A 27,003-nucleotide genomic window follows, 5' to 3' on the forward strand; every position below is an offset into this window, starting at 1 on the left:
CAGGAGAATGGCATAACAATTAAATGCGAGCGAGCGAAGCGAGTGATCTTGATAATTTTGACATCGTACAGTGCCGTTTGTAGCTATATTTTTCGCTTTGGAAATTAAGGGGGGGGGGGGGGCGTACCGGGCACAACTGCTGGCAATTACTGGCAGCATGCAACATCAGGAGAATGGCATAACGATTAAATGCGAGCGAACGAAGCGAGCGAGTTTGAAAATTTTGACATTTTACAGTCCCCACACTGCCGTTTGTGGCTGTATTTTTTCGTTTTGGAAATTAAGGGGGGCGCAACCAGGCGCAACTGCCTGCAATTACTGGCAGCAACATCAGGAGAATGGCATAACGATTAAATGCGAGCGAGCGAAGCGAGTGAGCTTGAAAACGTTGATATTTTACAGTCCCAAAAACTGTCGTTTGTGGCTAAATTTTTCGCTTTGGAAATCAAAGGGGCGCATCGGGGGAAAACTGCTGGCAATTACTGCCAGCAACATCAGGAGAATGGCATAATGATTTAATGCGAGCGAGCGAAGCGAGTGAGCTTGAAAATGTTGACACTTTACAGTCACAAAAAAGTCGTTTGTGGCTAAATTTTTCGCTCTGGAAATTAAGGTCGCACACCGGACGAAAACTGCTGGCAATTTCTGGCAGCAACATCAGGAGAATGGCATAACTATTAAATGCGAGCGAGCGAAGCGAGGGGAGGAGCAAATGCCCCTTTGCCCCCCCCCCCCCCCCCCCCCCCCCGAGGTACTCGTTGTTCAAGGAAGTGGTGCTGTCCTGCACAGGATCCGCAGCTTTAGATATCAACTTGTTAGGCTAAAACCCCTCACCAATCCTGTTGTATTGCATCATACGACAGAAGAAGAAGAAGAAGACTTGAGCAAGGAACGTGCTTACCTCCTTTTGGTTAAAACAGACTCGGGGTACCACAAGCGGATGTTGTATGACCGTTCAGAGAAAGGCAACGCTGCCGTTCCTGTACCCAGATCAGTCCGCATCAGCCTCTCGGTCGATGTGTGAGTTGCAGAACATTTTCACGACGGTTTGTATGCCTCACTAATCACGTGACCTACAGCTTCGATGAATGTACTATCTCATGTTTATTCAAACCGAAATACAATGCACCTCAACGCAACGTATTCACTCGCTCGTAACGAGCTGACTGCTGACTCCAATCTTCCAAACGAGATAGTTGAAATCCAAACAGAACACCCATAGAACCATCCGGATTCTCGTGATAATTAGGTGATCCGAGTATCCTCTCGGATCACCTTCTGTTTTTGTACGGATTCTTTCTTCTTCTTCTTTTTAGGTGATCCGAGTATCCTTCGGATCACCTTCTGTATCTGTACTGATTCTTTCTTTATTTCTCCTCAAAAGTTGTGCAGAGGTTAGCTCAGAAAGTGCATTGCCTATCAATGTCAAACTTATACCATATATGTATCGTGTCGCAAAGACGGTAATCGAACTAAAATCATGGTGATCAGTCGACCGTGACGTCACTATGACGTCATTATATGAAAACACATTCTCAATCATATCTCATTAATGGAATAAATTTTTCAATGAAATTTACGTCACATATATTTCAAGTCAAGCGCATTCTACTCATATTCTCAAAATTCATCTATACCCTAAAACGTGCGCGTACGCGCGCGTTGAAATATTTGTATGCTCAAATTGAGCTCAAACTTTTTTTGCACACGTTTCAGACCATTTAGAGCATTTTTTGAAAAATTGAAAAAAATTTACGGACGCGTACGCGCGCGCATATACGCACGCACAGCTCATATGCAATAGAAATTTCCCGTTTTTTCACACTTATCGCCTGCCTGAAATGTCAGGGAATATGTCTACGAAGTTTCAAGTCAATCCGACTCAATATGACGTCATACGGGCCCGTCAAAGTTGAAATTCCGCGCGCGCGTCAATGGCGATATACAGTGCAACAATGCCAAAAAACTGCCAATTTTAAATCCGATTTTACTCGTCAGGATGGACGATGACCCCCCATTTTCTTTACATATTCTGAAAGCTGATGAGTTGTACATATCATTTCATTGGTTGGCGATGCTGGAAAAATGATTAAAAGATATCAAATTTCTTAATAAAATAAAAAGAGTAAATTTTCAATATGACGTCATCAAATTACAAGTTCACTCGAACGTATCTCACTTATCCTTTGCCAATTTTCACCCAGATTTCAGTATGTTGTAGCTTATTAACTGCTCTTTCATTAATATTCTAACAATATTTTGATTAGATGACGGTATCACCTCGTAATATTGGATTGAAAGTAATCTTGTCAAATTTGACCAGTTTACGTGTTATCTTAATGGGAGTGCAGTTTTTCTGGAAATGAAAATTGACATGACTATCTTTTTCGAGCACTAGCTCACCTATGCTTCGGTGAATTTCTCTAAGATTGTAATATGTTGTAGCTGAGACTTTGGGCTATCGTAAGTGTGCCCTTCATTTTTTCATACGGTATCTGGATCACATCCAAAAACTTGGTTGAAATCAAAGCCTATCTTCGATGTATTTTCATATTTCTTTCTTTTTCCCACTTTCTTTGCAATAACTCAAGAAAAATATACTCTATCACCACCATATTTTGCACATGTGTAGTTCATGTCACGTACATTATTTCATAAAATAACAACTACTTCATCAGACGCCATCTTGGGTATGTAAATTAGGGTCAAAGGTCATAAATGTTTCATCCTGTATCTTGGTGAATACATGTTCTATCTTCCCCATAGTTTGCACACGTAAAGACCGTGTTACAAGGATCATTTCACAAAATAACCACTTTTTGCTCAGATGCCATCTTGTCTGTGCAGATCGGGGTCAAAGGTCATATGTACTTCTTTCTTTACCTCTATGGGAGAGAATTTTTCTAGATGTGAAAATTGACATGATTGTCTTTATCGAGCACTAGCTCACTTACCCTTTGGTGAATTTCTCCCAGATTTTAATATGTTGTAGCTGAGACTTTGCGCTATCGTACGTGTTTTTCATATGGTGTCGGGGTCACGTCCAAAAACGTGGTTGAAATTAAAGGTTATCTTCGATGTATTTTCATATTTCTTTCTTTTTCCAATTTTCTTTGTAATAACTCAAGAAAAATAGCCCCTATCAACTCCATATTTTGCACATATTATTTCATAAAACAACATCTACTTGATCAGACACCATCTTGGGTATGTAAACTAGGGTCAAAGGTCATAAATGTTTCATCCTGTATCTTTGTGAATACATGTCTTATCTTTCCCATATTTTGCACATGCAAAGACCATGTTACAAGAATCATTTCACAAAATAACCACTTTTTGCTCAGATACCATCTTGGGGGTGCAAAGTGGGGTCAAAGGTCAAATATACTTCATTTTGCATCTTTGATAGTGTATACGGAATTCGGTACCCAAGATGGCAGGTCTGACTCCCTTTTCAAAATGAGAATCCAAACATCACACGACCAATGTCCCTAATCTCAGGTGAAAACTCGAATCATTGATATAAAAAAAATCGGATCACCTAATTTGTCAGTCTTGACAAATTCCGGGTCTAGTTATACCTAATTGTTTAACGGGTTCACGGTATTCCACATCTATTATGAATGTCTTCTGCTTTAAAGGGATAGTATAGTTTTGGTTGAGACTTAATTTCAGGTTTCTCACATTTTTGGGTGATCCGAATATCCTTCGGATCACCTTCTGTATCTGTACTGATTGTTTATTTCTGGACAAAAGTTGTGCAGAGGTTAGCTCAGAAAGCGTATTGCCTCTCAATGTCAAACTTATACCATATATGTATCATGGCGCAAAGACGACAGCGCAAGTAAAATCATAGTGATCAGTCGACCGTGACGTCACTATGACGTCATTATATGAAAACACATTTTCATGCATGTCTCATTAATGGAATAGAATATTTCAATGAAATTTACGTCACATATATTTCAAGTCAAGCGGATTCTATTCATATTCTCAAAATTCATTTTTATCTCAAAACGCGCGCGTACGCACGCGTTGAAATATTTGTATGCTCAAATCGAGCTCAATTTTTTTTTGCACACGTTTCAGATCATTTGGAGTATTTTTTGAAAAATTGAAAAAATTGGACGGACGCGTACGCGCGCGCACATATTCGCACGCACAGCTAATATGAAATAGGAATTTTCAATTTTTTCACACGGATAGGATGTCCGAAATGTCAAGGAATATTTCTACCAAGTTTCAAGTCGATCCGATTCAATATGACGTCATACGGGCCCGTCAAATTCAAAATTCCGCGCGTGCGTCAATGGGGATACACAGTGCAACTATGCCAAAAAACCGCCAATTTTAAATCGGATTTTACTCGTCAGGATGGACGGTGACCCCCCATTTTCTTTACATATTCTCAAAGCTGGTGAGTTGTACATATCATTTCATGGGCTGGCTACGCTGACAAAATGATTAAAAGATATCAAATTTCTTAATAAAGTAAAAAAAGTAAATTTTTAAAATGACGTCATCAAATTTCAAGTTTACTCGAGCGTATCTCACTTATCCTTAGCTAATTTTCGCCCAAATTTTAATATGTTGTAGGTTATGTAATGTTCTTTCATTTATGTAATCACACAATTTTGATTAGATGACGACATCACCTCGAAAAAATTGATTGAAGGTAACCTTGTCAAATTTGACCAGTTTACGTGTAATCTCTATGGGAGTGCAATTTTTATGGAAATGAAAATTGACATGACTATCTTTATCGAGCACCAGCTCACTTATGCTTCCGTGAATTTCTCTAAGATTTTAATATGTTGTAGCTGAGACGTAGGGCTATCGTAAGTGTCCCTTCGTTTTTTCATATCATGTCGAGATCACGTGAAAAAACTTGGTTGAAATTAAAGTTTATCTTCGATGTATTGAAATATTTCTTTCTTTTGCAACTTTATGTGCAATAACTCAAGAAAAACATACCCTATCACCACCATATTTCGCACATGTTTAGTTCATGTCACGAACATTATTTCATAAAATAACAACTACTTGATCAGACGCCATCTTGGGTATGTAAATTAGGGTCAAAGGTCATAGATGTTTCATCCTGTATCTTGGTGAATACATGTCCTATTTTTCCCATATTTTGCACATACAAAGACCATGTTACAAGGATCATTTCACAAAATAATCACTTTTTGCTCAGATGCCATCTTGTCTGTGCAAATTGGGGTCAAAGGCCATATGTACTTCTTTCTGTATTTTCGCTATGACGTGTTATCTCTACGGGAGGGAATTTCTCTAGATGTGAAAATTGACATGATTGTCTTTATCGAGCACTAGCTCATTTACCCTTCGGTGACTTTCTCCCAGATTTTAATATGTTGTAGCTAAGACTTTGCGCTATTGCTAATGTGCCCTTCGTTTTTCATACGACGTCGGGATCACGTTAAAAACTTGGTTGAAATCAAAGCTTATCTTCTATTTATTGAGATATTTCTTTCTTTCTGCTACTTTCTTTGCAATAACTCAAGAAAAAAAAAACCCTATCACCCCTATATTTTGCACATGTTTAGTTCATGTCACGTACATTATTTCATAAAATAACAACTACTTAATCGGCCAACATCTTGGGTATGTAAATTAGGGTCAAAGGTCATAAATGTTTCATCTTGTATCTTGGTGAATACCTGTCCTATCTTTCCCATATTTTTCACATGTATAGACGATGTCGCACGAATCGTTTACAAAATAACCACTATTTCATCAGATGCCATCTTGGGAGTGCAAAGGTGGGTCAAAGGTCATATGTACTTGCTGCTGTTTCTTCGTTATAGTGTATACAGAATTTGGTACCAAACATGGCAGATATGACTCCCTTTGCTAAATGAGAATCCAAACATCACACGGCCAATGTCTCTAAACACAGATGAAACTTGTATGGTCATGCCTATTGCGATCAGTACTCGGATCATTGATAAAAAAAATCGGATCACCTTAATTTGTCAGTGATGACAAATTACAATCTCTCGTTTTTCTTTTTTTTTTTTGGTGAGATAATGAGAAACCTCTTATGAAATATGAAAGAGCATGTAATTTCATGAGGAATTCAGGGTTTATTTGATGAAAATTGGTTTTAAAATGGCTGAGATATCCAAAACAGAGTGATTCTAACAAACTGTGGGACCCACCTTTTATTACAATCGCTTTGATTTACTTTGTTTTTGGATGTTTAAGTCATTGCACACCCGATTTTAATCAAATGAACTTTGAATTCCTCTTAAAATGGTATGCTTGGTACTATTTCATATAAGTGTTTTCTTGGTGTCTTGCAAAAAGTTAAAATCCCAATTCTCATCTCCACCATTGCTGTACCATCCCTTTAATTCCTCTATAAGTAGGCCTATACTCAGAGTGTAATCGAATTTTGGAATAAGGGAGTTTACATCCTTTCTCCCTCCCCACCCTCTTCGTGTGTTAAGTGTAGGTGTATGTGTGCGTGGGAGTGCGGACAATGAAACAACCCTCAGTGCCTGAAGTGGACGTGGTTGAGTGGAACGAATCTTGAGAAACAAACGCTCAGGGAAATCCCCGTTACGGATGACCAATACACCTTCTGAGTAAATGACGCCTGACCTATAAAAAAAAACCACAACACTGAGCAGCACAAAAATCCTCAAAAACCTTCCCGGATCTCCCTCTCTCTCTCCCTCTCTAACTCTCTCTCTCTCTCTCTCTGTAACTGCAATTGAAAGCCTGCATAAGATGGGAAACAACATTTACGCATAAAAGACTTATTTGATATACCCAATTGAGTCACATTATTTATGTAAGATGTATTCTGAATATTACAATAATATTACAAGTTTCTGGAACAACCAATAGTAAAACGAGTATTGTTTATCTACGTCCTTTGCAGTGTATTATAATACGCTTATGCTATTCTGAATTGAATAATTGTGTATATTTCTTGCATGTAACGCTGGTCTTCTGGTGGAACACATTTCCACATTCATATTTGCGGATGATAGTAAATTCAATTCAATTAAATTCAATTAAATATTGCATTCCTCCTGACTTGTTTTGTTACACCAGCCTTCAACATTCAATTTTCAATATCATGGTGTAATCAAAGCCAAAGTCTTCTTTATAGTGCATGCGTTTCCTTACGTATTCTTTTTCTTTTTCTTCAGTGGGACACCATACACCACGTGTATTCATCGCCATTTTTCGTGGTACACACGGCGTAATGAAGTGTCCGTACCATTATGCATTATTATGTTATTGTATGTTCATATTTTTGTGCTGTTTATGATCAAATGCTGTATGTCATTAGCATCAGATATCTCAATTCCAAATATTTTAATGGAACATCAATGTTTGATATACGTGTTATTTGAACATTGTTGTTTTTATTTTGGAGTGGTCTACGTTTTCCAAGCTTTAGTTCAAGCAGATGACTCTTTTCCGTTGTTTTATTTATTCTTTGTTCCTATTGCATATTGTAGATTGTTTTCCCGATATATCATTCTTTGTACATATATATTTTGTATCATATTACAAGATCTGTATTTCTTTTTTCTTTCCAGTTGCTCCATAACAATTTGACAAATTCATACTATGTATCATGCATTATTTTGGTAGATGGAAATAAAAGTTGAATTGAATGTGAAGTATAGAGCACACTTGCTGAGTTACTTCCTCTTTGAATGAATTACTGAAGATGAAGAACTGTCTGAAAAGTATTCAAAAATTATGGCAATTTTTTTTTTGCTATTGATATATTTGTATGGAACATTAGAACCTGGACGAGACTGTCACTATTGTATAGCTGACAATGTAAATGGAATTCATGACTCTTCTATCAGTAGAAAGACTTTCATGTGCCTCGTCTTTTAAGTCGTGTCATTTGAATATCAATAGCGGCTTACAATTTTTGTTCCGCATACTGCAACTCCCAGAATTGTATTGTTTACAGCAACGTGAACTTTGGCCTTCCTGTCTTGTATAAGGGATTGAATGAATAATTATGCCTTTTGTCATCAAAGTGTGCTTATTTATAACGACTGAAAGCATAACCTTGTTTAATCTAGACACCATAATTCATCGAAATGTTAAAGTACGTGAAGTCACGCAATCTAAGGGGTTTGCAAAGTGCATTCCTTTCATTGTCCATGCTATCAATGGGGCATCCAGAGGGGATGTACCGGGCGCGCGCCCCCTCTTTTTTTGTTGTTGTTAAAACAAAATAAATAAAAACAAAACAATGGGGGGATTGCGTGCACCTCCCCCCCCCCTTTAATTTTGTAAAGGTGCCTCCCCTTTACGGAATTCCTGGATCCACCCATGATTATGCCAAACGTGTCACGTTGTTTTCTACTTGAATCTTCACAAGTTTGAAGGGACTGTACAATACTGGTTGAGATGAGGATTCAGCGTTTTGCGAGATACTTAAAAACGGCTCTATGAAATGTAAAAGAGCATACAATTCCAAGGGGAATCAAAAGTTTATGTGATGAAAATCGGTTTTGAAATGATTGAAATATCTAAAAACAATGAAAAACAAAGAGATCCCAACAAAAGTCATGGCCAGTCAATTTTATTAGGATCGCTTTTTTTGATATCTCAGCCATCCCATGGCCAATTTTCATCAAATAAACATTGAATCCTTCTTGAAATTACATGATCTTTCATATTTTGTAAAGGGTTTCTCATTATCTCACAAAAAATGTATATAAACCTGAATCCTCACCTCAACCAGTACTGTACAGTCCCTTTAATATGAAGCTACATTTTCTGCCTCGGTAGGTTTAACATTCACCTTATATGGCCACCCGACATAGTCAACTACAAAGCATCCTTCCGGTTATGCATCTTGATGACATGACTGATTGTGACGTCAGTAAGTAAAGTTAACCGTATCTTCTGGGGTCTCACAAGATTAAGCTTTAGATTTCTTTCCTGACAAAACTATCCATGTCAAACTACAACTTACCTGTTCTCTGGATAGGTATAAAGTTTGCTCGTTTGCTAAATGTCTGACCCATGGTTTTTGTTTACCTAATATGATTATGGTGTCAAGCAAGTGGGTAGTATGACTCGTGGGTGTCAGACTCGTGACGTGCACCCCGTTTTAGTGGTGTACGTCGCACTACAGGCATCACATTCGTTAGAGTAGCACCCATGCAAATGGCTCAGTTTTTATTAATTATCCTTGTTTGTGTATTTTGTACTTTACCATAATCATCCAGTGCAGACTGGATGCAATTTGTTGAAGAAGCGTCTATAGTTTTCAGTTCTAAGGTATAATCATCGGTGAATCTCAGTCATTGGACTGAGCAAACATAATATCTTTACCAACAGTACGATTAAAGGGATGGTATTGTATTGGTTGAGGTCAGAATTGCAGCTTTTATCTTTTTGCGAGATATTCAGAAACCACTTTATGAAATCTTAAGAAGCCTCAAACTCTAAGAGAAATTCCACATTTGTTTGATGAAAATCGGTTTTGAAATGGCTGAGGTATCCAAAAACAAAGTAAAACAAAGTGATCCTCCCAAAAGGTGGGTTAAATCTTTAGAATGGCTTTACTTTGGCTATCTCAGCCATTTCAAAACTAATGTTCACCAAATCAACACTGAATCTCGCTTGTAATAAAATGATCTTTCATATTTTGTGAGAGGTTTCTCATTATCTCAAAGGATAGGATAGTCATCAAAAAAGGGTGGAAATCTCAAACTCCATCTCAACCGATACTGTACCATCCCTTCAACGAAAGTCTGTTATCTTAATAAAGGTAAATTACCAAAGATGAAATCAGACAAAGTTTGGTACCTTGATGTGCACCATCAACAGTGGCACTCCATTCGAACGACTTTCCTCAGACCCTCACACACTACACACCCTATCCACAGATAATCATGATTCACGGATGTAGACGAGGTCCCACATCCATACAGTAGACCGTTTATGATTGAAATGTTGCGATCAATATGACGAGAGTTAAAGGTAGGGGATACCTTTTACAGACCTCCCAAAATGCAGCAAAACATTAAATATGAACCTCAGGGGACTTGCTTAGGCCACTGCTTAGAAATTTGGAAGTCAACAGCTATCTAAAATTTGAATAATGCACAAAACTCAACTACTCAGTAGTTCTGTGTGTCAGCCACACTTAAGCCTTTTTGTTGCATTCTTCTGTATTTGTGATCTATAAACACAAATCTAAAAGTACAAGAGCTGATGTAATAACATATAGAGTGTGTGGTAAGAATGTATATAGAAATGTTTGTAAGTGTTGATGAACTTTCTTCACAAAATATACATGATGGACACACATGCAGTACATGGGTCTGCAAAGGTAGCCTATAGTAATGTACTGGAATTTACGGTGAGCTCCGAAAACAATTCAATTCAAAATCTAACCGTCAAAAAATGTACTAAATGTTACCTTCCACTTTCAATACTTTATGGGAGTTTCTAAAATGATATTCTCTTCAACATACCACTGTATTTATACAACTCTTCATTTAAGGCGTGCAAATGGGATTCCCTACCTTTAAGATGTAATGTCATTCCTATCACACATCATAAATGAATACCTACTTACTTACTGCCCACTATGCCATTTTGTAGGCATGTAGGACAGCATCATATTACATAACCGATTCATTGAAAAATAGCGAGGTAAGTTAATTATGTGAGGACCCTTTCCTATTTTGATCGGAGTGTGTTTTGCCATGCCTTCTCCTCTCCATGTGTGATATGGCAACTATATTGCTTCAGCGAAAAAGTTTGGCAAAATTTGTGATTTACACTTCGTAGTCCATGGGCCAAGACCAGAAAAATGGGTTGTTGGTACCACCTGAGGTGGCAAAACCTTTTTGGTGTCAGTTTGTTTGTCGGGCATAGATATGCTTATCAAGCTATGATAGCATTTCCAAATGAGTAGCTTAGTCATAATAAATGATTTTTTTAACCAATTTGGTCTCGTTTTTATATCCCTATACTTCTGAATCGAAACTAACCGCTGTACAAAGAAGAGCACTGTCTTCCGTATGTCCACAGGTGTTCTGTTGTAAACGCGGTGCGCTTAGTCTTTATTCAAGGCAGCGAAGGGAATATCCAAAGGGTTATGATGTCCACAGCTGTCACGCGGTGCGCTTAGTCTTTATTTAGACCAATGTACCGTTATCATATCTAAAGTTCCTCATAAAAGGGATTATCTATACGTATACTACCCTCTCAACAAATACATCAGTTTTAGCACTCTGTTTATTTACAATATTATTCATTATAATGTATTGTAGTGTACCGGTACATTGTTTTTGCATTATCATTTATTGTTGGATGAAAATAAAGCGACATTGGCGTCGTGTTAGTGTTTTCACCGTAGCGTTTTTGCCGGAAGATGATAAATAATTGATAAATACGGTAAAATTCACGAGAAATTGCTTTTGTTTTGTTGTTGTTTTTAGATAAAAGGATATACACTGTATCATAAGCTTTGGATATTCCCTTCGCCGTCTAGAATAAAGACTAAGCGCTGTGGACATCATAACCTTTGGATATTCCCTTCGCTGCCTTGAATAAAGACTAAGCGCACCGCGTTTACAACAGAACACCTGTGAACATACCATAGAGCTGCATTTTACAGCTCTATGGAACATACAGAAAACAGTACTCTTCTTTGTATAGCGGTTAGTTTCGATGCAGAAGTATAGGGATATAACAACAAGACCAAATTGTTAAAAATTCATTTATTTTGACTAAGCTACTCATTTGGAAATGCTATCATAGCTTGACAAGCATATCTATGCCCGACAAACAAAATGACACCAAAAAGGTTTTGCCACCTCAGGTGGTACCAATATCTGGCCTTGCCCATGGACTATCGGATTAGATGGGTTTAGAAGAACATTAATTCAACCTAATTTATCCAATGATGTTATATAAATAGCCTTGAAAATTCTCTGCACTCCACACTTTGTCTCATAAGGAATTAAATAATTGGCATCTTCCTTTGTATGTATCTATAGGAAAGCTGGTATTTGATTGTTACTTGTATCTTTGTTTGTTTGCAGTTGTTCTTTGGACGTCAAGCGTGGCGGTGCATGGGGGGGGGGGGTAAGGGGAAGGAGATTAAAAAAATGTAATGGCTGATAAAAGTCAGTCTGAAATTTGGTTAGTCATCAATACATCAATATCAGATTCAAAGAGTGGAATCTTACAATGAGAATTGTCTCGTGGTTGTCCGTGGGTGCTGAATCTCTGATTCTTTATTACCATGCCGCTGATGGATCTCTTGTCTTCAAATAGATAATCATTCTCTTGTATAATATGTTGTAAATCTAAATATTCTTTCTTTTTAGCTTTTGCTTCGTTCACATTTCATAACGTCAGACATCTGCCACGTTTGGCTCTGACTGTAAACAGTAAATGCAGCCTGAAAAGACAAAGTTAACACTTTATGTGAGCTGTCACCCACGTTTTTTGCGATCCAGGCCTAAATTCGAACGAATATTTGAGATGAAAGGCAAGTATCCAGAGAAGACTGGATTATTCCTAGCATTTGACTTGTTTCAGATACAGTTTATTCGCTTACTATATTTCTATGGTATTGGGAGTAATCTGGCTATTAAAGATCTCAGTCCACAATTCTCTGTAAGGATTACACACCGGCGTTAAGTTGTTTCTCCTGGTTTCATGAGGTCCAAAAAGGATAGTTAGGGTCACTGTACACGCCAGAAGCAATGAATGAATTCATTTAAACAAGGAGTGTATGCTCACTTCGTTTAAGCACAGTTCTTCGTCTAGTAGGTCCATCATAAACAATGCAAACTGGTTGCTACTAAAAATTGAGTCTATATTATTATGATATATTATATTTCTCGATTCGCCCATGATTGTTTCTTCTCCTTCTGGATATTGAGCGTAGGTGCGATGTGATTCCAGCATTCAGATCTCTGAGAGGGTTACAAAAACACATGTCAAACTTGGAACGTGTGGGATCTAAAACTGGGAAATCTTTATTGTTGTTGACAATGCTTAAATCTTTTCTAGTACGCATACTTGAACAAGTAGTATAATTGCTAGTTCAGACGTAGTCTGGTATAATTGCTCCCAAACATCCAGACTGACAGGAGAAATTAAGAATAGAAAAAAAAAAATGGTCAGGCATACAGGCATAAAAGCTATACTCTGGTGATTTTCCCTTATAGGAATGGTATAGTTCTGGTTGAGATATAGGGGCTTTTGATTTACATTTTTCTCCCACGATATTTAGAAGGCACTTTATGTTAAAGAGCATAAAAAGAGGGATATGTTATTCAAAGTTTATTTGACGAAAATCCGTATTGAAAGAGCTGAGATATGAAAACAGTAAACAAATTGGTCCTACTTAAAGGTTGGTCCCATCTTTTATTAGGACCTCTTGTTTTTGGATATCTCAATCATTTCAAAGCCGATTTTTATTGAATAAACTTTGAATTCCTCTTAAAATTATGTTTTCATATCTTATAAAGGGAATCTTATTACATTGTATGTCATAAAAAAGTTGAAAACCTGAAGCCCCATCTCAACCAATGCTATACTATACATTTAAGAGTCCCCTTCTCACATAACACGTGACGCGAACTTGACACAGATATAAGTTTGAAAAATGACAGGAAATGACTGATACACGACAAGACACTCGCAAACAAAGGAAACAAATGGCAATAAGAGAGCACCAAATGTTAAAGGAGGCAAATATACAACCGAGTGGAATCAATGGGAGGTACAATTCAGTATATCATGCATGAACAAAAAATAAATTGTCGATGCGGTGCGGTATATAACTGACTTTTAAAGCCGATTTCTAAAGTTGCGCCGAAACTATGAAAAGCTGTTACATTCCTTCGCGTAACTTTCATTGACAATGCCTTTAGACTCCATTGTCGATCAACATGAATCATTCTTTGATAGGTATACATTCGGATTAGAGACTTATCCTCATGAAAAAAAACCCTAACAAATATTTGCAATCATCAAGGACTCAATGAACTGAATGTGAAGGCGACGTGGTATGAAATTGATAAAATTCCCCAAATTCAATTGACATTATTCTGCACCTCGCACATAAGCGGAAGAGGCAAATTACGAACTGAGACAATCACGTGTCTCAAGAGATCTTGTCCTGCCAAGCAAAATAATATTTTTCAATGCGTCTAGCCAGAGATCATGTATGCAAATAAACAGTCTAATTTCTTTCTTTGTCTTGCGAAGTGGAGCGATGTGCTTGACTTGTTCCTTTAAAGTTTTTATTACAACGCAGTCTTAGGAATTAGAAGTGTAGGGTAGAATTGGGCCTTTTTTTACTCATAAGGGTTTTTAAACAAATCTAAAATAATGCACTGAACATGTTTGTCTTCCGTTGTAACACAAAGAAAAATATCGAGGCGCCGGATGTTTGTGACTTTTGTTACGAAACCTGAGCTACCAAAGACAAGTGAGGAATTTGATCCCCCCCCCCCCCCGAAAAAAAGAAAAGAAAAGAAAAGAAAAATAACTCCATTTTTTTTAAATGTAAGACCATTGCAATTAAATCTGCTTTAAAAAAACAAAGAAAATAATAAGAAAAAAACATTGGATATTTTTCTTCACTAACTTCAAAGATATTCCTTGTTATGCAACAAACGAAAATGAGTGAGGTATCATTAGAAAAGTTTTGTTTTGCTGTATCCGATGATGGACTTACTTTTGAAACCTTTTAAACTGGCGTTTAACCTGTATTGAAATCAAAATCTGCAAGGTGTAACTATTAAAAACTATATTCAATACAGGCAAAAGGTGACAGGTTTTTTTTTTTTATTAACTGGTGTCAGAGACGAGTTGTCGTTCCCATGGGTGGAATTAAGATGGCTGACACTGGGCGAAACTTCCTGTGTGTAGAATAAAATAATATTTGAAGTACAATGCACCCTTCATTAATCGTACGATAATGGGCGTCAGCTCAGGAGATGGCAGTCAGTGCGTGGGATGGCCGATGATACGGCCGATAATACGGCCGATGATATGGTCGATCTCTGTCCTATCTAGGACCAACTGGTAGAACAAGCCTTGCGTTTGGAGTGCTCGTGAGCTAAAAAAATTAATAACTTTAGCAAAATATGGTGATAACTGACTGCATGTTTGTGTATTATACCAACCGACCCATTTTCATTACGCTGATTTGAACTGCTGGCAATTATATAATGTGGCCATGCAGACAAGCCAAGTAGATGGTTAGATTCCCAAAAAAAGCCCAATGAATTTCCACATTGGTCAGGGTGCTCCATAAGGCTTCCTGTGCGTCATCGTACTGTGATCGTTTGGGAGTAGGCTTTATACCGAGATTAGATGAAGGGAGGGGGATATCATTAAGACCTTTCAAATCGTCGTTATGAAAAGGGCTTTGATTGCAGTCTGTATCCACTTCTTTAGCATTCTATCACTCATTCTTTGTTCCTCCTGAATCCCACACGAACAGATACGTACCTACGAGCTCCATTCAGCAGAGGATTTGGTTTTTGACTTTACATAATTATGTCCTATATGAATCCATAGTCGATCCATTTCAAATCTGCAGATGCACTCAGTTGTCATCCCGCATATCTTTAAATCTTTAAGCATCCATGGGGACCATCTCTCACAAGCGTCTGCTTTAATGGGATACGTGCACACAATGTTATTCATCCGTCCTGATAATAGGCCTACTTGAGATTGATTTCAATTGATTTTATGTTTATTTCAAGTTTATTTCAAGTTTCAAGTTTATTTCATATTTCTCAGTGATGGGATCACAAAATGATTGACAATAAAACAAAAGTACAAAACATATACAACCATATCTTATGTTTGAAGAAAAAAAGACAAACTAACATTACACACAAATATAAATGGTCATTTTCATCTGAGGATATCACAAATAAATGTCAGAAATATGATGGGGCCTACATAAAAGCAATGACGCTTGTAAAAACTGTAGGTTCCCGAATTTATAGGCGTGAAATTATACGGAGAACGGACATGTTTATCTCGACCAACTTAAATTGTACCAGTGCAAAATCAGTATTAAAAACGAACTAACGAACCACATGAATACTTTAGTATCGCTTAAACGAGACTGTACATATTTCGCCGTGTTTACACACACACACACACAAAGTGCTATAACGGTATCGTGAAGTAACTTGGAGCTGCAGACAAAGACAAAAGACTGGGGGTATTAAAAAAGAGAATGTTGCTAAGAGCCGGGTAGTGTGTATCCACTAAGTAATAGCCGTTTTAGTTTGCGTTTGAAGGTGAATAAGGATAAGGAAGAAGTAATATCTTGAGGGAGGTCATTCCAGTATCTGGGTCCAGTAAACATAATTGTTTTCTTTGCAAAAATAGTGCGAGTACGGGGAAGGTGATAGGCGTCACTCTGACGAGTGGGGTAGCAATGAATAGAGCGATTTCTTTTGAACATGTGAATAAAAACGGATGGTAATTCATTAGTTGTTAGTTTATACATGAAAATTCCAAGATTATAATAAAATAGGTCTGGAATTTTCAGAATTCTGTTTTGATGAAAAAAACAGTTGGTATGAGCAAAATATCCGGCGTGGTTTATAATTCTTATTGCTCGCTTTTGAATGCGAAGAAGGGAATCTAATAGTAAATTGATTGCGTTTCCCCACGCCAAAATTCCATAATTAAAGTGTGGAGATATTAAAGAAGAATATATACTCTGCAAAATATAAACAGGGAACAAATGTTTAAGCTTGTTTAAAATTCCAATATTTCTGGACAAAATTTTACTTACAAAATTAATATGAGTTTTCCAGGATAATTCTCGGTCAATCCAAAGCCCTAAAAACTTCGCGTTATTGACCTGCGTTAAACATATATCATTTATTTTGATCTCATGTGGGACAACATTCAAAGAATTACTGAATACCATATAATAAGTTTTTTCTATATTCAGGGATAATTTGTTGGCATAAATCCAGGATTGCACAGACCTAAGCTCAATATTCATCATATCAATTAATGTATTAGGGTCTCGATGAGAACAAAACAAACTTGTGTCATCAGCAAAACAAATAAATGATAAAATTGGCGATGATTTTTGAAGGTCATTTATGTATAAAATAAATAAAAGTGGGCCCAAGAGGGAGCCCTGTGGGACTCCACATGAGATAAGTTTTAACTGCGAATCATAGCCGTTAATGTTAACAAATTGCTTTCTATCAGTTAAGTAACTCTTAAACCATTCGAGAGGTGGCCCGCGAATTCCATAATGATACAGTTTAGAAAATAAAATTTCGTGATCTATCGTATCAAAAGCTTTAGAGAAATCAAGAAAAACTCCAATTGTATGCTCAAAATTATCTATAGCATGAGCTACCTTGTCTATAAAAGTGAGTAAAGCATGGGTTGTATTATAATGTTTTCTGAAACCAAACTGAGAATCTGATAAAATATTATGATTTGTGAGAAATTTCAATAATCGCGTGTAAACTAACCTTTCAAGGATTTTAGAGATCGAAGTCAATAGAGATATTGGTCGGTAATTATTCACCAAATCTTTCTGTCCCTTCTTAAAGATAGGGACAACTTTTGCAACTTTCATTTTATTGGGGACTTTACCATTAAGTAGAGATTGATTAAAAATGTATGTTAAAGGAGAAATGATTTGATTCAGAACATTTTTTAAAAGAAAATTTGTAATTCCATCATATCCTGAACTTTTTTTATCGTTTAGATTCTTGACGATATCAACAATTTCTTCTTTAACAATAGGTTCGAAAAATATTGATTGAGGATTCCTATTACCTAAGTATCTATGATATTCAGTTGAGGATTTCGGGATTTTACTGGCAAGATGTGGACCAAGACTTGCGAAATAATTATTAAAAGATTCCGCCATGCTAACCGGATCGTTAATCTGCCGGCCGTCCGCCAAAATATATTTGGGAAGATCAGTATTGGTTTTGTATTTGAGTGTCTCGTTAATCACCTTCCACGTACTCTTCACATCATGTCATGTAAATGTTATCATAAGTCTTTATATACCGGTACTGAACTTATAATAATTTATGAGTTACTTTACGTTGTCATGGACAGATGCTGCAAATACAACACTGTATATAAATCTGTGGGGAAACTTAATATTGTTGGGGAGGTAAAAAGACTTCTGCGGCAGCAAGCTTAGAAAGGATCAACAATCTACTTGTTATGCTGCAATCCACTCAGTTAAAATCATCCTGTAGATGATTAGGTGCTTCTCAGCATTCAAGACATCATCACATCATGAAAAACAGGACATAAATAAGGCGAAACTAGACAATGACGGTACAATATCTGGCTTATAGAGAGTACAGAAATGGAAGGAACCATTGGAGCAGTGTTTTATTCCTTTTGATTTAAACGTGTTTACATTTTTGCAGTTTTACATCTCTTTTGAAAACAAACAAACAAACGTCATAAGAAAATCTACAAGAATATCCATACCTGCGCACATAATATTTCAGTGACAATGCATAACGACGATTTGCTGCATTCTGTGCACGTTTAAGACCCAGTAGGCAAAGGTTGGCCCGACTTGGATATATATAGACTACAGTGCACTCCCGTTACAACAAACACGCTTAAAACGAAATTCTGATTACAACCAAGTAAAAATTCAGGCCCCAAAATTATCTGCTCTTTGTTGGACGTGGATACATACAGTGCATTCCCGTTATAACGAACAAGATTAAAACAAAATTCTGGTTACAATGAAGTAAAAATTCAGGCTGCAAAATATCCGCTCTCTGTTTTTTGTTTATTTGTTCAGTTATAACCAAATATCGATATAACAAAAGAAAATTGCCGATTTTGAGGACTTCGTTATAACGGGAGTCCACTGTAACCGAGAATCCCTGTAAATAAGTTGTGTACACCTTTATGAGCAGCACACTCGCAGTTGAAGAATTTCGACTGGAGAAGAACGCTGCCAATGAGGGTACGCTTCGGTGCACATTCTTATTCGGACAGATCTGTTCTAGCAGGTCTGTGCTCTTCGCATTTCCCGTTGGCAAGGAATAAAGATCATTGATGTAATCGGGCAATACAGTCTCAGCCTGACGCTAAAGAGTTTTTAACATTTGCTTTTATTGGTGGGTTTCTCCTGAATAAGCATACATGCAGACAAGAAACAAATACATGTACTGCAAAGTATCATTTGATCACAAGGAATACAGCACTACATGTATTATGCACAATTCATGTAACAATATGAGATACGCTGAAGCAATAGATACAAATAGAAGGGCTACTACAGCTTTACCAAAGCTTGATGTGAATGATGTAATAATATGATACATAAAGTGGTACATAGAAACAGACACCAAACAAACATACTGAGGTATATATCATCGGCCCATATTCTTTACGGCAACAAGAAATCAAAGTACAATCACAGTGGCAAATTTAGGGTACATTACATAAGTCTCTCTTTTTTTATTTTATTTACAGCTATTAAACAGTTCAACTTTACTCGTACCTTCCATGCTTCCAGACCACTCCTTACAGTAATATGGAACCATTAACCTACCACTAATACATTATGCCAGACCCTGTTTGTACAGTACACCCTGCAACAATATCGAGTTAAACAGACTCCTTTAAGTGCATAAAGGAAAAATCCAACATAACGGAAGATGGGATATCAAACAGACATTTGGGCAGCTGATTCAATCTGTGCGTGTGTGTGTTTGTTTGTTTTACAAGTCCTTGTAGCACACACACACACACAAAAAGCCTGCAACAAAGCTCTGTAAGATGGGGACACTCACAGAATTGACGTTTCCATCATTTTGGAATCCATACCCCCATCCCCTACCCTAAGTTCTGACAGCATGTAGTCTGTAGGAACTTGATAATGTGCATACTTTAAATGGTAAAAGACTGGTTAGGATCATCAATATTTAAAAAAAAAATGATAATAATAATAGATAAAAAAATAAACTGTAGGCAAGTAGAAAAGAAAAGTAAACAGATAAACATCAGAGGTAATAATTATTTCAGGCATATTTCAGGCAAGTATCTCTCCCGGCAGCACACAACTCTTCAGGTTCATGCCTCATCTCCATCCATTCTCACCCTGACAGCAGACTGATTCATCTTTGTGCACCCACTACCCGGGATAGGGGCACTTTGACAAAGGGGTTGCCACACCTACAATCTGGAACTTTGAGGATAGCACATTGGAGGGAACTTTGACTTTCTGTCCTGGTTGCTGCCCCCCTACATAAACTTCTACAGTGCAGGGCTCCAGAACCCATTCATCAGTGTACACCGCCATGACCCTTGGGATGATCTTGAATTCTGCAGCAATGCTCTTCCCTGCTTGAATCTCCCTCCTGGCGAAATCAACCAGCTGGATCTTGGGTGTCGGAACGCTGATGCCCTGCCAGCTGATGTACACCTGTATCACCTGGAGGAAAATAACAGAGAAAGAATAGTCTAGCAGCCAGAAAGGGTCCCCGTGCACCCCCCCCCCCCCCCCAAAAAAAAAAAAAAAAAACCAAACAAAAAAAATTCTACGATATAAGTTCGAAGATCGTCAGAACCTGTATTTTCCGAATCCGGTTGTCGCCAGCGGAAAAAAAGGTTGTGCGCGCGTCTAATTTGCATATTTCTAAGATGGCCGCCGCCCGTTGCTAGGTAATGGATTTTTTTTTTGAATAACTTTAGTTAGGAATGACAAATCACCATAAAAATGGTATCATTTTGAAGAGAATTAAATTTCCTACAAGTTGATACCCCATTTGATGGAATGAATAGTTGTTGTTATGAAATATTAAGGAAGGAATAATGCTTTTTTACATTTTTCTAAAAAAATACGGAATTTGGTTACAATGTTCTTTTCCATATAGTTAATATGCATTTACAAATAACATTTGCATTTTCCTAAAACTATCCCCCAAACATAGCTATTATCATGTGAAAACGGCTTTCCAAAACACCAATTCCTTTATAAGTTACACGACATTAAAGAGGATAATGGTTCAATAGGTTTTACAGCAATATTTAAGGGTTATAATGTCTCCGCGCGCAATTGCGTAGGTTCTGTATGTGGGGTTTGTTGTAGATCACTGCTATCTATTGATCAAATCTCATCGAAATCGGCGAAGAAAGAAAGAAAAATTACACTTTCTATTCCTTATAATAATATGAAATAAAAATGTTTTTTTTTTCTATTCTGTGTTACCAAACTCAATCCATTCAGCTTCCCATATCAACAGTTTCTTGTATTTTTGGATTCCCTCCAAGAACGTGGAATTAATCACAACTTATCTGATATTAAAAAGTTAAAGAAAAAAAATAAGACATGACACTTTCCTCTTACTGGAAGATTAAAGTGAAAAAAAAAATAAGAAGAATCTTATGCTAAAAGCGCTAAGAAATAAAGATCTTGTTAAATGGCCTTTCAGAGTTTAAAATGAAACATGGCTATCTTATTTCATAACAGAATGAAGGGAAGTATCTGTGTAGTTCATGTCGGCCCATACTGGGTTACATCATAAATTCTTCAGAAATGGTCCCCGTGCACCAGGCCCCCCCCCCCCCCCCCCCTGAGCTGAGAACCTGTATCGTGCGAATCTGGTTGTCGCCAGCGGAAAAAAGGGTTACGCGTACGTCTAATTTGCATTCTTCTAAGATGGCCGCCGCCCGTTGCTATATAGGAGACGGATTATTTTTAAATAACTTATGGATAAGAATATCAAATTACCATAAAGATGGTATCATATCAAAGAGAATTAATTTTCCTACAGGTTAATACCCCGTTTTATGTAATAAATAGTTGATGTCATGAAATACTAAGGAAGAATTTTTTTTAAAAACATTTTGCCCAAGACATACGGATTTCAGTAATGTTTTTTCCATACATAAATTCCATAGAGCGCATGTAAGTTCGGCTGGAATAACAACTCATGCATGAATTGAATACACCATCCAATGTTTTCAGATATCCATGCCCTTTTTAGATAGAGTAAATATAAATGTGCATGATCCATACCCAAAAGATTATTGACATTGCACGTTAAACACTTTGACTATAGTAGGTTCCCATTGTCGCGCGTCTCGATATGCTAATACATGTATATACTATCTACCACAAATCGATTCTTAGTCTACGAGTGATCGTGGTGATCTTATCATGGCTTATCACATCTTGAGGTCTATGGTGGTAATCGTGTTGATCATAAAATAATTATTGGACTGTTCGAAAAATTACTATGATCAGCACAATGTATTTGACTGACATCAAGATTTGATTATCTGATGATCAGCACGATTAGTCCCCGAGTAAGACCACGATTTCGGGCGCATCGAGAAAGTGGAACCAGCTTAATAGTGAATTCCACGAGAGTGGTAACGTACCATAAAGGATAATCAATACGACAGTTTCAATACCGTGCATATCAATATTTAAATATTTTCAAAGATTATTTCACCTATGTAATCTAGATTCTTTTTTATGCCTCCGCCACGAAGTGGTGCCGGAGGCATTATGTTTTCGGGTTGTCCGTCCTTCCGTCCGTCCGTAATGAATCTTGTGGACAGTGTAACTAAAAAACCTTTTGAGGTATCCTCATGAAACTTGGCATGTATGTGCATTGGGGGTGAAATTGTGCCTATCAACTTTTGGGTGCACATCCTCAAGGTCAAAAGTCAAAAGGTCGAGGTCAAATGCTTAAAATTTCACTATTTTCCCCATATTTCTGCAATGCCTGAAGATATTTTCGTGAAACTTAGTGTATACAGGTATTACCCAATTAAAATTCACTGGTAAAAGTTTGGGGTCATGAGGTTAAGGTCAAATGTGAAAAGGTCAAGTGAAAATATTACAATTTTATTTCTTTTTCTCTTTATCTTGGATATTGTTCAAGGTATCTTCATGGAACATAATATATAAGCATGTACTGACTGCAAGTGATTATCTAGGGAATTTGTGGTTCATGGGGTCAAAGGTCAAGGGCAACACTTCAAATTTTACTATTTCCCTCATATTTATGCAATGCCAGCAGGACTTTTTTTAAAACTTGGTGTATGCATGTATAACCCAAAAAAGAGATTCTCTGGCAATTTTTTTTTTGTCAAAAAGGTCAAAGGTCAAAGATCAAGTGAAAGTGCTGAACTTACTTCTTCCTCCATGTCTCGGAAGTGGCTCATGGTATCTTGAAACTTAGTACATATTTATGCATGTTCTGCCTGACAGTGAATCTCTTATGAATTTTAGGGTCAAAGGCCAGATGAAAATGGTAAAAATTTTCTACTCAATACAGAAATTGCACTTTTTCTCCATACCTTGAAAATTACTCAATGCATAAACTTATGAAAGGGTCAAAGTCAATTAAGTTAAAGTCCTAAAATCCCCAAATACATGCTCTCCTATTCATCCTATTAAACCTAGGTCAAGGAAGGTGAACATTCAACACATTTGTGACAAACATGCCATTATAATATTTTTCTAATTTTGTGAAAATGTAATCACACATTGTCCACATGTACTATAGACGGGTGCACGTCACGAGACCGACACCCACGAGTCATACAGCCCACAAGTTATACAGCTCACAAGTCATACAGCCCACGAGTCATACAGCTCACAAGTCATACAGCCCACCAGTTATACAGCCCACGAGTTCGACACTGAGTAAATAAAGCCCACGAGTTCGACATCAAGTAAAATAAGCCCGGGAGTTATACGGCTCACGAGACCGACAATACGCACAAAAGGCTCATGAGACCGACAGTAAGCAAACAAAGCCCACGAGACCTACACTACACTTAAAAGGTCCACGAGACCGACGCTACGCATACAAGGCTCATGAGACCGACATGACGCAAAAGAGGTTCACCAGACCGACACTAAGCAAAGAAGGCCTACGAGACCGACAGGATGAACAACGCCACATATAGACCAATAAATTGTATAGGGTGTCCTGATAATAGCATAAGAAGATATGAGAGAGGGAAAAGAAGAGTTGCCATCTCCGGCAGGGTGTTACCCCATCAGTTGCCCCCCCCCCCCCCCCCCCCTGAAATGATCAGGATCTTTAATTGTGTTTGCATGGGTGTGTGTTTGTGAAAAAAAAAATGAACACAAAGTACAGTAAAAGTGTGTAACAGATCTTTCCACAATAAACCTGCGAGGGTGTTGATTTAGTATTAATGAAAAATAAAAAAATAACGGAATCGTCTATTAAGGTAGCGTTAGGGTTCGGAAAAAAACAGATGCATCCATGAAAACAGCTATTGTATTTCATGACAGAATGTACTGTTCGGAGGAGAATAACACAAGCCACAAAATTGAGGTGAATCCCTGCGATATAAAACGTTTTAATCAGTAGAATTACATTATAGTTACAGAGAAAATTACACATAGATCTTACTGCAAAACGTCAAAGCAGGAGGGTAGAATATCTAAAATAGAATAAGCAACTAGTGAATCGGGAAAGAGAAGAGGTAAAATTTATAGTTTGTCCATCTTGTAGCTAAAAACTGGGAAAGCCTATCAAAAATAGCACGATGGCATTAGCAAAGCTCTAAAATTAATCCATACTTCGTTATTGTCCTCTTTTAAATTCATTTTTGTTTTTTGTCTCTTTCTTGGGGGGATGAAGAATACTAATTCTTCTATTTTTTTTTTTTGGGAGGGGGGGGGGGGGGGGCGGGGGCATGAAGAATACTATTCAATTTTTCTACTTGATAACAATGTCGCTCCCTGACACACTTGCCCCCCTCCCCAGAAGTATTTAGAAATACATATTTGATGACGTTCATAATTATGTAGATGGTCACCATCTTTCAATTGATAGCGTTACGAAATTACACCCGCCAGTATGTTATTTTTCCGTTCATGGAACATCCTGTACAGGTGATTGAGATGTAGATGGCGCTGTTTATCCTGTCGGTCTCGTGGGCCTTCTTTGCCTACTGTCGGTCTCGTGGGCTTTCTTTGCTTAGTGTCGGTCTCGTGAGCCTTTTTAGCTTAGTGTCGGTCTCGTGGGCCTTTTTTGCCTACTGTCGGTCTCGTGGGCTTTCTTTGCTTAGTGTCGGTCTCATGAGCCTTTATTGCTTAGTGTCGGTCTCGTGGGCTGTGTTTGCTTAGTGTCGGTCTCATGAGCCTTTTGTGCGTAGTGTCGAACTCATGGGCTGTATGACTCCTGAGCCGTATAACTCGTGGGCTGTATGACTCATGGACCTAATATTGATGTCGGTCTCGTGGACCGTATGACTCGTGGGTGTCGGTCTCGTGGGATGCCCCCCTATAGACCTATTAGGAGAATCATGCATTTTGGCGGAGGCATACCAGTCGTCATAACGACATTTCTAGTTTAATATTACAACGAAGATTAAGACTATTATTAGCAATTGGTCATGAAGTGGTGTACAAAGACTAACTCAAACAATACATCAATTGTCAGCTATGGAGAGCTCAATGTTTTAAGTCTAATGATATCACAAGCCATCGAAAGCTATGCTGCCGGCTGAAAGCAATAACAAATTTATTTCCTGTATATTATAGAAAGAAAGGCCACGCGAAAGTAACAAGATTAAATGCCCTGTTACTGGGAATTTGAAAACGATAATGACATTGTTTCCATTCCTGTTGTGTCGTTGGTTGTCGGCGTGTTTCCCTTCAAAGAGTGCGATTAGTAAGTTAATAGATGTCGGCGTTAAAGCTTGTATAATATATCAATATTGGTCACAGTTTATTATTCCGAAGGTTCATTTTTTTCCCCCAAAGGTTCGTTATTCCGGAGGTTCGTCATGATATAGATAAACGGGCCCAACGACACAACACGAATGGAAACAATGTCATTATCGTTTTCAAATTATATATTCAAGTTATATTTTGGGTTATACATGCATACACCAAGTTAAAAAAAAAGTTTAAAAAAAAAGTCCTGCTGGCATTGCATAAATATGAGGGAAATAGTGAAATTCTGAAGTGTTGCCCTTGACCTTTGACCCCATGAACCCCAAATTCCCTAGATAATCACTTCCAGTCAGTACATGCATATATACAACGTTCCATGAAGATACCTTAAAGGCAGCCGATCGCCATCCCTAATGGTACGTAAACTCCGAACGACCGAAGTTTGTGTAATGCTACCACTGACACAAGTGTGTGTGTGTGCGTGTGTGTGTACGCATCATACACAAACATTGTCACCGCGAGCTGCTGGAGGAGAGAGGCCAGAAGACGCTGCGGCGTGTCTGTGTGTGTGTGTATGTGTGTGTGTGTGCGTGTGTGTGTACGCATCATACACAAATATTGTCACCGCGAGCTGCGGTGATTGGAGGAGAGAGGCCAGAAGACGCGTGGCTCTTTTGGCCTCTCTTCATGCGCATGCGCACTGAGAGTGAGCGTCCATTCGGAAGCTCTCGTGGCTCGCTGGGACAGCCATTTTGGGTTAGGAGATAAGCAAAGGGAGCTCTCTTGTAGCCTACCGTATTTTCGCTGACCCATTGAGCCAGCGCTATTCTCATTCGGGGGTCACTACATTTGATACAGAATGGGGGAGGCAGCGTGTTGCGTTCGTCTCCGTGCCGCACAAACCACTCGCCACGACTGAGTGTCTTTAAACAATATCCAAGATACAGAGAAAAAAAATAAAATTTTATCATTTTCACTTGACCTTTTCACATTTGACCTTAACCTCATGACCCCAAACTTTTACCAGTGAATTTTAATTGGGTAATACCTGTATACACTAAGTTTCAAGAAAATATCTTAAGGCATTGCAAAAATATGGGGGAAATAGTAAAATTTTAAGCATTTGACCTCGACCTTTTGACTTTTGACCTTGAGCATGTGCACCCAAAACTTGATAGGCACAATTTCACCCCCAATACACATACATGCCAAGTTTCATGAGGATACCTGAAAAGGTTTTTGAGTTACGCTGTCCACAAAATTCATTACGGACGGACAGAAGGACGGAC

At 37.8% G+C, this 27,003-nt stretch overlaps 1 protein-coding gene across 1 annotated transcript in view; it reads right to left on the reverse strand.

Moving 5' to 3' along the window:
• Positions 1-20,176: 20,176 nt before the first annotated feature.
• Positions 20,177-27,003, reverse strand: part of LOC139710066 (uncharacterized) — a gene marked incomplete at its 5' end in the record, with an annotated part of 29,772 nt that continues 22,945 nt past the window's right edge. The window contains one exon of the mRNA XM_071622011.1: positions 20,177-20,476. Coding sequence (XP_071478112.1) covers positions 20,177-20,476 — 300 coding nt within the window. The remainder of the gene's footprint in view (positions 20,477-27,003) is intronic.

The sequence above is a fragment of the Diadema antillarum genome, unplaced genomic scaffold (assembly GCF_040938485.1).
Source record: "Diadema antillarum isolate AM-2024a unplaced genomic scaffold, OU_Dant_1.0 seq00001496_RagTag, whole genome shotgun sequence".
Classification (NCBI taxonomy): Eukaryota; Metazoa; Echinodermata; class Echinoidea; order Diadematoida; family Diadematidae; genus Diadema; species Diadema antillarum.